This window comes from Camarhynchus parvulus, chromosome 3 (assembly GCF_901933205.1).
Source record: "Camarhynchus parvulus chromosome 3, STF_HiC, whole genome shotgun sequence".
In the NCBI taxonomy this organism is placed as follows: domain Eukaryota; kingdom Metazoa; phylum Chordata; class Aves; order Passeriformes; family Thraupidae; genus Camarhynchus; species Camarhynchus parvulus.
In genome coordinates this window covers 55,292,856-55,304,535 of record NC_044573.1, presented here as the reverse complement: position 1 = coordinate 55,304,535, position 11,680 = coordinate 55,292,856, and the positions used below count along the sequence as shown (strand labels likewise).

Genomic DNA, 11,680 nt, shown 5'->3' with positions numbered 1-11,680 from the left:
TTTTACCTCAAAAGACTTCTATACTTTGAAATCAACTGATTTTAAACCTATACTCTAATAAAAGAAAGATAATAAAATCAATAGCACTTACAATAAACTTTACAATAATGGTCACATTATAATAAGCTGGGAAAAAATCTAGTATGTAAAGACTTTTTGTGCAAAATCCACCTCAAGTTTTAGTAAGCTCATTGTTCACCTGTGTGATGGAGGTTTTAGTCTGATGAACAGAATACACTGCTTGGCTTTTAAACTGATTCAGCAGGAGCTCATCCAGGAAGACCGAACACCAACAACCTTTCACCTTCAACTCAATAAATCATATCCCATTTAATTCAGTTTTTATTCAATGAAATGATGTATAAAAACTTACAAATCTGAGAACTTAACTATACACAAAAAGATGATATTCAGTTTAAACGTATACACAGAGAAGAGCTGTGGTTTGTGACTTGCCCTCTCCCACCCCTCCCCCCAAACACACACTGTCTCCATTTATGATGGGGCACTTTTTCTGTCCACTTAGACCTTCTGTTGGCCCAGTAATTGCTCAGTGGGCTTCACTGCTGCTGTCAGTTTAGGTTTTTAGGCTACCAGCAAAAAATCTGGGCATCTATATAAAATAATAAAAATCAACAACTTGATTTTTAACACAAAGATGCAGTACTATCATCAGCAGTAACTAAAACTACAGAATTCACCCTTTCAGTTTTTGCAGGCTTTGTCTTGGCTTTCAAAATAACAGGACTCTCATAGAGCAGAATTTCCCAGCCAGCACTACAGATTCATTTTAAAACAACCATGATCACCTGTTGCTAGAACACCGCTTTTCCTTCCTCTTAACTCATGCCATTAGACCAAATGAAATCATGGACATTCCTTGCCTGAGTAAGGGAATAAAGCTTTTTCTCTCTCCTTTCATCCAGAATGACTCAAAGCTCTGTATAGCTAACAACACACGCATGTGCTGCACTAATGATGGTGCAGTGCTCACCAGTATGCCACTTCTCTAGTTTCCTTGGTAGCTTGGGTGACAACACTTACCTATTGGCTTCTCTTCAACAGGTCAATAAAAATGCACACAGCTCAGGACGTTTCAAATTTGGCTAAAAGCAACCTGTGCAATTACTAGCTTTGTCAAACAACTAGAAGACATTCCAGGCTGAATCTGAGAGCAGACAGCCAGTTACTTAAAAAGGATGTGTGCATTTATTTACCTGTACCAAATATATACACAGACACTTTATATATATATAAATCTTTATACATATACAGTATTTATATATATATATATAAAGATTGCCATCACATTACTATTACAGCTACTTAAGTCAGAATTTGACTAAGTAATGACTTGGCTTGACTCTGAAACAGATACCCAAAGGCATACTTGAAGGAAAACACATGGCTGAAAGAAAACCAACGCCCTCAGCTCTTTTTAACTCAATGAACAGAGATTCCTGCATTCCTTGAGGAAAAGTTCTGAGGGCTTAGGTTATAACCTTAATCAACTTGCATGTGGACTTATAAAGAGCACGGTGTTTAATCTGCCAGATCTCAAAATGCCTTCTACCAGGGAAACTAAAATACATATATCCTTTGCTTACCAAACTGATACTCTGTTTCTCATTACACTCATCATTGTATCTAAATACACTTTTAAGCAATCTAAATTTTGTTTAAAATCTATTAAATTTGGAATAACTAATACTATCAACATAGTTAGCTGGATTGTTTTTCCACATGTTCCTTTGTATTAAAATCAATTTTGTTGTGGTTTGATGCAAGAGCTTTTTGTTTGTTTTGGTGGGAGAGGCAAAGTCCAATTTCCTTAATGTGCCAGTACAGTTCTGGTTGCTGAAGACAAAGGGTGGGAAGGAGGTTGCTGGAAAAGATGGTAGGGGTAAGTGAGGTAAGAGGTAGGGGGAGGAAAAATTGATTTAATAAAAAATGAGTAAAGAAACTTTAAAAAATTGATATAGGTTTCACATTCAGTCTAACAACACTGCTTCCTGCTCCTTTTTGATGGAGGCTAACACTGCGTTATCAGTCTCTGTGGCTTCTGTGTCCCCACCACCTAACAGAATGGAGCGATCTTCTTCTAGAGTAAAGACAGAGTTTTGATTTTGGCACGAATGTTTGACTACTTCATTGGGAGTTGAAAAAGTTTTGTCACACAAGTTACATTTGTAGGGCTTGTTGGTCTGTACTAGCATGTTGTCCATTTGACTGCCTTCCTCAAAAGTACAGAGCTCCAGAGTCTGTTTATCCACCATCGTGTACGTGTCCATGCTCTGGTTTAGGCACACATGTCTGGCAGCCTGGTTAGCCCTACAAAAGCTTTTGTCACAAGTGCTGCACTTGAAGGGCTTGCCCGTGTGTATGTACATGTGCTCCCTCCAGTGGCTTTTCTGGATAAATTTGCGACCACAGATGGAACATTCGTATTTCCGTCTCTTTACCTCCCTCTCCTGATCTGCCTGCTCCAGGTTGTCGATATCTGCGATATCGGAGGGGGGAGGTGTCTCTGACTGCTGCTGCCCATCAATTATTGGGGAGTCTGAGATCTGCTGCAGCTCGCTGTCACTAATCATCCCCGCTTCAGGCACTTCCATGGCATCTTTATCAGCTGTGTTGTTACAGAGAGACAAAGAAATATTACTTTCTCCCTGCTGGCTAGATGTGAAGGGAACTCCCGTGTGGATCTGCAGGTGCTCCCGCAAGCTGCTGCGCAGGTTGAACCGGCGACCACAGAGGTGACAGGCATAGTATTTTGGGAAGCTCCCGTTCCTTTTCATAATGCTTGGCTTGACATGTGCTATTGTGAGAGAGGCAGGCTGCTCATCTGAAGAAGATGCTTCCATATTGGCCTCTTCTCCCGACGGTGAATTATTACCAGCAGCAGATACCAATTCTGGAGATAGAGAAGATGGCAATGGGTCAGAAGCAGACATATTTGTCCGGGTCACTTGTGGCAGATTTGCACCCAACTGCGAGAGCTGCGAGCCGTCAGAAGCCTGCTCTTGGCTCATCCGGGACGTCTGAGGCCGTGGTTCTCGCCCAAGTTTGTCAGTTGCTGACGTGACCTTAGTGGGATGCCTTATCTGGTGATCTGCAATCTGAATGCCATATAATGAAGATGCTAATGGAAAGACTTGATCCGGGTGAGAAAAAGTTCCCTGACTTGCAAGGCTGGCCTCTTGAATTAGTGGATATGCATGCAGAAACTTTATTCCCTGTTCTAGTCGAACTGGGTCAATGAGTTGTGGTGCCATCTTCCCAGTGTACATCAAATGCAAGAGATAACTGAAGATATCTGGCTGTATGTCGGTCGCTTTCAAACGGACACATTCACTGAAAGGTGAAACAAAATTATAAATAAGACATAAGGAAAATATTTTTCCCAGTTCTACGTTATTCAAGCCTTGATAAAAATAGGAGGTTTCTACTTAAATTCTAAAGACAGAATCTGCAATAAATATTAAGGGAAATGCTTTACTGTGAAAGAGCTAATCTTAGGAGCTACTTGAAAGATTACTTCTTTCCTCAGTGAAGTAACTGTCTTGAAAGAAAAGCTGTCCCATTACAACCTATACCATTTTAAATTGCTGTTATGTTGTAAATGTGTTGTCACATATTAATATATTTTGTAAACTGCAAAGACATTTTCCCCCTTTTCTTGGCTGGATTCAAACACATTTGTAGCTAAATTACAACCTGCTAGCGCAGGACTCTAAATTCACAGTCCAATAAACTTTTCTCAGTATTTAGCCCTGAAAACACCTAATTCATCTGGCACTTGCCTGCTGGGCTTCTATGTCCTACTAGGGTTTACAGCTACAGTTCTGCAAAATGTGTGGTATTGCGTTGTCCCAAGTGCATTATGATCCAGAAACCATGCAGTACAGAGTGTGAATTCACACAGGGATCTGATGCAACAGGCATAACCCCTGGAATCCAGGCTTCTTACACATCAGAACATCAAATTTTTCCTTGAATGGGGAGGGAGAAACAGCAGCACCAGTGGACTGCCTGGTCAGCCTAGCAGCCCCTTGATTAGAGCACTCAAAGAGAGATGTTTTGGCTGCAATCCCCTCTTCAGCCCAACAAGACTGAAACCAACACCACCCTCCAGCTCAGAGTGTGCTCTATGCATCAACCTTTACGATGCTCTGGACTGAGACCGCTACCATTGCTCTAGGCAAGGCTGTATCTCTGTGCAGAAAGTAAGGCAAGGTTCACAGAAGAATTAAGAAAACAGGCAATATCTTTGTGAGGTCAGTTAGCTAACAGGAGAGGAACTGGGATTCTAATTATTTTTCATAAGTATTTGTTGCTCCTCTATTAAAAACAAACATAAATAAACCACAAAAATTCAGAAATGGACATGAATGCGTGCTGTGGTGTGAATGCTCTAACTACAGTAGGCTACCAAGCTGAGGAGGAAATTATAGCCAATTCTTCCATTTCTTGAGGTGCACCCTTCTTGAGCTCTCCCTGTGACCGCTTCTGAATTCAGATATATGACTCAAAAGTAAACTTGCAATGCTGTCTTCAAAGATGACTGTGTGCTCTTGATGGAGCATCAAGACTGATAACATCTGCCTGCAGTCCTGTTTCAGAAGGGCAAATGCACTTCTGTCCTAGCAGTTCACTTCTTGCTAAGAACTCTTAGCCAAAGAATTACGTGTGAATCACTTAACAAACTTTTTGAGTTAGTTCAAGTATTTTGGAAAAAGACCAAAAAATCTTTAAAGTGGTCTCACTCTTGTGATCTTTTCAATCATCTCAATGTAAGCCTGAAGTACAGAAATAATTAAATAAAAAAACCAACCAAAACACTGAAAGAAAAGTACCACAAACCCCCTTATTTTCCACCATTAAATAGTATTCTATTATTTAATTGACAATAAACTGCAAAGAAATGAAACACATATACCTCTTTTGTAAGTTTATTTCTCAAAACCTTCCAGCAAGTACTTACTGGATTGTATGTAACATTGCACAAATGTCAAGAACAGCATCAAGACAGAGTAGAAGACAGTGAGTGGGGGAAGGAAAGTGCAGGAGAGAAGACAGGATCCTTCAAGTATTCAATTGTAGAAAATCAATTTTCTATGCTTTTTTAAGGATAAAGAACTTGTGGTAAGTTATAAAATTAGTGTTAATGAATCACAGTTCAACTTTAATATGTTTGAAAGTGAGGTTCTAGTTTGCAGTTAAGACTGTTCGCAGTTAAGACTGTTCGCACTTAAGACACTCTTTATGTCATAACAAGAAGCAAAAAGAACATTTTGTTGCTAGACTTCCTTAGCTTAGTTAACTGAACAACATTTAAATGGTGAACCTTTTTAGAGTTACCTGGTTTGATGAACAAACAACATCTTGAAGTAGTTGGAGAAAGAAGCGAGGACAGATTTGTGTGCCTTGAAGTAGACATCCCCAATGGCAACTGTGCAGTCACACAGGAAACCGAACTCTCTCTGAGCATTTAGCTGCTGCAGCAGAATAAGTCCATGGTTGGCCAAATCCATTTTTTTACACTCTGAAAAGCAAATGACTTGCATGTAAAACTTTACAGTAGATGCACAGATGCAACAGTAGCTGTCTCTTAACAGGTATTTTCTCCAATATCCAGATGCCATACTTTAGTAACACATCTTAATCCCAAGTTACTGTATAAAAGATACCTTACACATAGGCAAGGATTTCTCTTTCATGACGGGAAATGTGATTCCCAAAGGTGTGAGTGATTTGCCAAGGCTTAGAGAGCAAAGGAGAACCAGGTCCAAAGTGTTGTGGAAAGGCATGGTGTGGGTACTTGGATACAGAAATATAAATATAGCTAAGGAAGAGGAAGATATATTAACAAGCAGTAAAAACACCTATACAGAGTGGGAAAAAGAAAGTGCTTTGGTTGCCACTTGTCTGCTCAAATAGGAAAACTGATTTTCCTTTCTGATGTCAGTCACTCACCCACACAAGTGGGAGTGACACAACCCAATAAAATACAAGTTAGATACTTTTAACCTGGAATGTCAGTGTCTCTGTGTATCTTTTACCTAAAAGTTATGAGTCCATCCAGCTGAATCCAAGGCCAGCATTAAATAACTGAACATTTGTGATGGTTATGCCCTCTCCTGGGAAATACCAGATACATACCTGAATCTTCCCAGGCTCAAACAGTGAATTCATTCTAGGTATTGGCAAGCCCTCTGGGCTATCAATACAGGAGGGGCCAACCTTTTCACCTAATAACTGTTGATCTGTTTATTGAGACCAGCTACAACAGCATTTTAAAGAAGTCTGCATGCCTCGTGCCTACCTAGAAAATCAAGAAACTCAAAGGGTGGGAGGTGCAGGTCTGTCCATGGCTGGCCACTGGCCACCCACCAGGTAGGATAACCAAGGGTGAAATGCGGCACTGACCCGGGCCCCCCTAGGCCAGGGCTTCCACTGCCCCTCACCCTCCTGGGCACCTCCTGGTACCAGATGCTGGAGGCTGCCCACAAAGAACTACCTAAGAGCTTTAAACTTTTTCTCAAGGATTCAAGGGCAGTCTTGGAAGCATAAATTGGTAACTTTGGGGGAAAAAACACAGGAAAACACATAAGGACAGTTACTCATGGATGGATGGATGAATATGGGGCTAGTAAGATCGGTGAGTGGAAACAAACTTAATAAAAGCAAATAGAGCTTTGGGTGAAAGTGAAAGTATGAAGCAATGTAAATCTGTACATAAACATATAAAACAGCAAGGGAAGCCAATAAAATTCCTGGCCATGTAATGCCCAGAACAGAAACAGAACAGAACGAGAAGGTGAAAGTAGAAGTGGATCAAAAAGTTTATAAAAAGTCTTGGGTGTTTTCCCCTCTAAACTGAACAGCAAGCTATCGGAATTTAAGTCAGGTTCAAGCAGCTAGTTTCTTTTATACAGTAAGAGCATGGCTTTTTGGGAAAGAGAACAGAAATGCATTCCACATATGCCGGTGTGTTTAGTCACTGGAGAAGCAAGAATTTCTACTTGCTGGACAGGGAAGAACTCCCTCATATTTAAAGGAATAACCAGGCTGACCAAATGCACTCCCCTGCATTCACATGAGATCAGAACTCACTGGAGACAGGGGTGTAAATACAAAGAAAGAAATACAGTGTAAGATATAGCTGATTATTTTCTTACAGTTAATAAGCGAAAAAGAAGTTAGGTTTGAGTTCTCTTTAGGTACATATTCTCCTCCCTCAACGAATGTTTGGATAACTGAGTTTGTACATACAATATGCTAAGATTCTCTCTCCACAAGAGGGAATACTTGCTGTCAGCAGGAACAAAAATCATGTTTGGTGTTATTTAATCCTGCAAGATGCCCCATGTGGATGATGTTACAGAAAACTCGCTAATTTTTTTTTACCTTGAATTTTGATTATTAATGTGTTCTACATTTTTAAAATTCAGTCTGGTTTGCACTTGGACAACAAAACTTGCTAAGCAGAGCAAACCACCGATGTGAAGGCACTCCAAGCCAGACAAGCATTCTTTCTAGTTATTACCGTCCTAAGTGTGTTTAGTTTGGAGCTTCACTCTTACCCCGAACAGCAAGCCCTTCCTTAAAGACCCGAGTTGAACTTTTAAGAAAATGATACATATGCACAACATTGTGTTTTGCATGTATCTGGACGATATCTAAGTGCTCTAGCTAAAAGCACGGCAGTAATTACACTCTACGGAAATGACAGGGCAGATGAAAAGAGCGAGGAAAGCACTTTGCACATTATAGGTATGCGTGTGCTCAGGAATTTTACCCTGAGCTAAATGAAGCGGTGATTAACATTGGCAAGGCCGTATTTCAGTGCTGACCGATTCAACAAGTGTGTGAAACACTTCTTGTGCCCTGAGACCCGTGGGGACAGTGCTTCCCTGGCCCGGCCCGGCTCTGCCTTGGAAGTTACCGGATCCGTTCGGCGCCGCCGGAGCCGCCACGCGGGGCCGAGCCCGTTCGGGCCTGGCTCTCGCCCCGGAGGCCCCGCAGGGACACGGAGGCGGCGCTAGCCCAGGATAACACCGGGGGAGCGCCGGTACCGCACCGCGGGACTGGGCCGGGCACGGGCAGCCAGCCGCGCTGGCAGGGAGCAGCTCGGGCATGGCGCTTCCCGCTCTGCCCTCGCACCCCGGACAGCGCACCTGGACAGCACCGAGCCCGCAGCGCTGCTCCCGCTCCGACGGCAGAGGGCACCGGCGCGGCCGCGGCCGCTCACTGACGCGCCGCACCTCCCGCAGCTGCGGCAGGCGCCCGCTCGGCCTTCGCCCTCAGCCCGGGCGGCGGGCGGGGACCCGGGATGGGCCTTCCCTGCCTCCCACCCCCCGCCCCGGGGCGCTCCCGCCTTGTCCGGGCCGGGGGCGTGTCCGGCTGCGCGCCCGCTCCATGCCCGGAGCACGCTCGGCCCCGGTGCGGGAGCGGACGGCGCGCTCCCCATTGGCCGCCGGGGCGGAAGGCCGGGCGGCCGCGCGCCGCTCACTGGCTGCGCCCCGCCCCTCCCTCCTCCCGCTGGCCCCGCCCACCCCCCGCGCACGCCACGCGCGCACGGACGGGACGGAGACGGCGCGCGAGACGCAGCGCGAGCGGAGCCGCCAGGGCGCGCGAGACGGGAAGAGCCGCCGCCGCCGCCGCCGCCAGGGCCGGCCCATCCCAACCCGCCGGGGGCGGGGGACAGGCGGGGCCGCCCCGCCCCGCGCGCGCCGGATCCCGCCGCTGCTGCTGCTGCTGCGCGCCGCCACCGCCGCCGGAGGGGGCGGGAGGGAGGCAGCGCGGGCCTCAACCGGCCGAGCCGAGCCCCGCGCCGGGCGGCACCGGCCCCCCCGGCCTCCTCCCTCTCTTCCTCTCTCTCCGCGACCCACCCACTCCCCTCCGGCTCGGCCCGGCCCCTACCCTCGGTGCGCACCCATCCCCCCCCACCCCCCACCCCGTACCGTGTCCCGGATGGAGCCGCCTGGCCCGGCCCGGTCCGGCGGGGATTCACCGGGCAGTTCCACCTCCCGTCCCGCAAGCCCCTCGGCCCGCTCGGACCCGGCGGGGCCCGGGGAGCACCTCACACACAATGCGGAGGTAGGGCCGAGCAGGCCCCGCCGCGCCCCCGCCGCCGCCGCCTCAGCCCGGGCCGCGGCCGGCGCGACGGGGCCGGGCGCACGTGCGGGCGGCGGGGCCGGGCTGCCCCGCGGGGCGGGGCGCGGCGCGGCCGGTGCTCGCTCACCTGGGGGGCGTGGGGGCCGCCGGGTGGCGCCGCGCGGGGGCCGCCGCCGTCTCCGCGCCCGGCAGCAGCAACAACGGAGTCAGCGCGGCGGCGGCGGCGGCGGCTTTTCCTGTCCGGTTACGTTCGGGTCACATGACCGGGAGCGGAGCACAGAGGCTGCGGCGAGGAGCCCCCGCCGTGGGGGAGGGGAGGCGGCGAGCGCTGTGGCGGCAGCGGGAGACACCCAGCCCCCGCCCCTCCCTCCGCGCCCGCCCCACCGCCGGCACCGGGAACGGGAGCGGCCCTCCCGCCTTCCGGGCCCTCCTGGGGCAGAGCCGCTGCTCCCGTCCTAGCGAGGCGCGCTGCCCCTTTAAAACTCCCGGTCGACGGAGGCCGGAATAGCCCCCCTGCACCCCCCTCCGCCTCCAGCGCTGCGGGATAACGGGGATCGTGGCGGCGTGCGGGGCTGGGATGGGATGGGTGGGGCGGTGCTGTGCCGTGCCGTGCCGTGCCGTGCCGTGCCGTGCCGTGCCGTGCCGTGCCGCGCCCGCCGCCGCCTTCCCGGCGCCCGTCCGGCCTCGCCGTGGCGGCAGAGGCTGCTCGGTGCCGCCGCCGGGGGGCCCCGAGCGGCTCCGGCCGGGCGGTGCTTGGCGGCGGGTGTGGGATGGAGGGATGGATGCCGCCGGCGAGGAGTGACGGGCGCAGGTGCGTCCCGGCGCTTCCCGCGGAGTCGCCGGGGATGTGGGAGACGGGGACGGCCGACAGCGGCGGGACGCGGTGTCCCGGGCCTATCGGGCACGAACTCTGAGAGCCGGTGCCCTCCTCCGCGTCACCCTGGCTGCTGTCCAGGTGTCATTTATAGCAAGTCTCGCTCCGGTGCGTCGGGAAGGGGCGGCGTGGGACCGGTCTCTCTGAAACTGCCCTGGGCGCGCCGTGGCTGAGCTTCAGATGGGAGGTTACAAGTTCAGTTGTCAAAAAGAGTGATTGAGAGTACAAACGTGGAAAGGTTGGGTCTGCTGGCAGTCTGTTCAGCTGGACGCAGGTTTTTTGAAGCCGGTATTCCTAACTTGCCTTTTTAAGGGATGATATAGCTGCCGTATGTAAAAATCACATCTGCAACTTCCCACAGTGGCAGATCTGGTTGTGGTGGAGTGCAGAGGGAAGGTGGCTGTAGCAAGGCCTCATTTTATCCAAATCCAAGGCATGCTGTAGAGTAATACATGAATGCTTATAAAACTGCATAAAGAAATACACCAGCAGATGTACCTGGAAAAAACTGTTGGTCTTGCAGAAGTTACCAAGTCAGAGCTGTTAGTGTGGAGCAGGGATGCCATCTTCTACAAGAGGCTGGGAGGCCCTTGGATGTGATTTCTCCAGGCAGGGAATCAGTCCAGGGGCAGCCTGGATACATCTGCTAAGCAGAGCAGCGGCATGGACAGAACCATTTTCAGAGAAACTTTGTCTTTGTTGTTGAATACCTTGTGGGAAGATGTTTGGCCAGCCATAGGTAAAGGGGGTTCCTTTGCACCCCCTGCCCTGGAGCCCTGCTCCTGCTGTCCTCCTGTGTGCTTTTCATTGTTCATGGCATACAGCATATGCTGCAATGCCAACTGTCTGAATTAGGTCCAGATGATTGTTACCTTTTTTAGGGTACTTATTTAAGCAAGCATTTAGGGGCCTAGCTGTACCTGGGATGTTGTTTCCATGGTAATTAAATAAGATATACTATGGAAAAAAGGCCCAAACTTTGAACTTTGCATCTTGACAGCAGGTGTGCTGATGGGGAGGAGGAGTCTTGTATCTTGTCTTGTTTGTAGATCCACAGATGATTGCAGCCATCTCAGACTGTTGTAACTTCTATGGGATCTAAATTGATAAAGGATTAGACCAGTTTTATGTGTCTGACTAAGCCATCTCCCACTGAAATTAATGGATGTCTTGATAGGCACAGCTTGAGTCTTTTGCATCAAATTGCTCATGAATATTAATTTATTTACCCAACTTAAACTGCATTTGAAAAGTGCAGGTTTTTAAGTCTTAAAAACTTCACTTAAAAACCCAACAAACCAACCCCAAAACCCAACAACTTTTAATTTTAATGGAGCTGAAAGCCATCTGCTGCTGCTCCAGTACTTAGAATAAAGCATCTGAACAGAACCTAATCTTTAAGACCCATCTCGAATAGCTGAGATCTTAAAAACATGTCCATTGTAGTTCAGCACAACTCTCTGAGTTCTGCTTTGTGAGCATGTGTCAGAAAGTTTATAGAGTGTATTTAACCAGTCTACTTGGCAATTTTTTCCCCTGAATGGTTTCTCTTGCATTTCAGTTTTGCAAGCTAAATACAAAGTAAAGAGAGTAGATGGGCATTTGAACTCAAGTCACTTAGTAGTGTGATGATCTGTCTCATTCTCCTGGAAGATATTGAAAAAGTGATATCATTTTTAATTTAAC

At 48.2% G+C, this 11,680-nt stretch overlaps 1 protein-coding gene across 3 annotated transcripts; it reads right to left on the bottom strand.

Annotated features, from left to right (window-relative positions):
• Positions 1–326: 326 nt before the first annotated feature.
• ZBTB2 (zinc finger and BTB domain containing 2) lies at positions 327–9,446 on the bottom strand. 3 transcript variants are annotated; one of them, XM_030946598.1, is made up of 3 exons: positions 9,248–9,446; positions 5,362–5,545; positions 327–3,354 (listed from the first exon to the last, which is right to left on the bottom strand). In XM_030946598.1, exons 2-3 carry the CDS (start codon positions 5,532–5,534, stop codon positions 1,992–1,994), a joined length of 1,536 nt encoding a protein of 511 aa, XP_030802458.1. In that variant the 5' UTR covers positions 5,535–5,545; positions 9,248–9,446; the 3' UTR covers positions 327–1,991. The 3 variants fall into 3 exon arrangements, with proteins under 3 accessions (XP_030802458.1, XP_030802459.1, XP_030802460.1); XM_030946599.1 differs by lacking the exon at positions 9,248–9,446 and adding an exon at positions 8,967–9,130 and having other exon boundaries at positions 1,992–3,354; XM_030946600.1 differs by lacking the exon at positions 9,248–9,446 and adding an exon at positions 8,181–8,250 and having other exon boundaries at positions 1,992–3,354.
• Between the last annotated feature and the right edge of the window lie 2,234 nt (positions 9,447–11,680).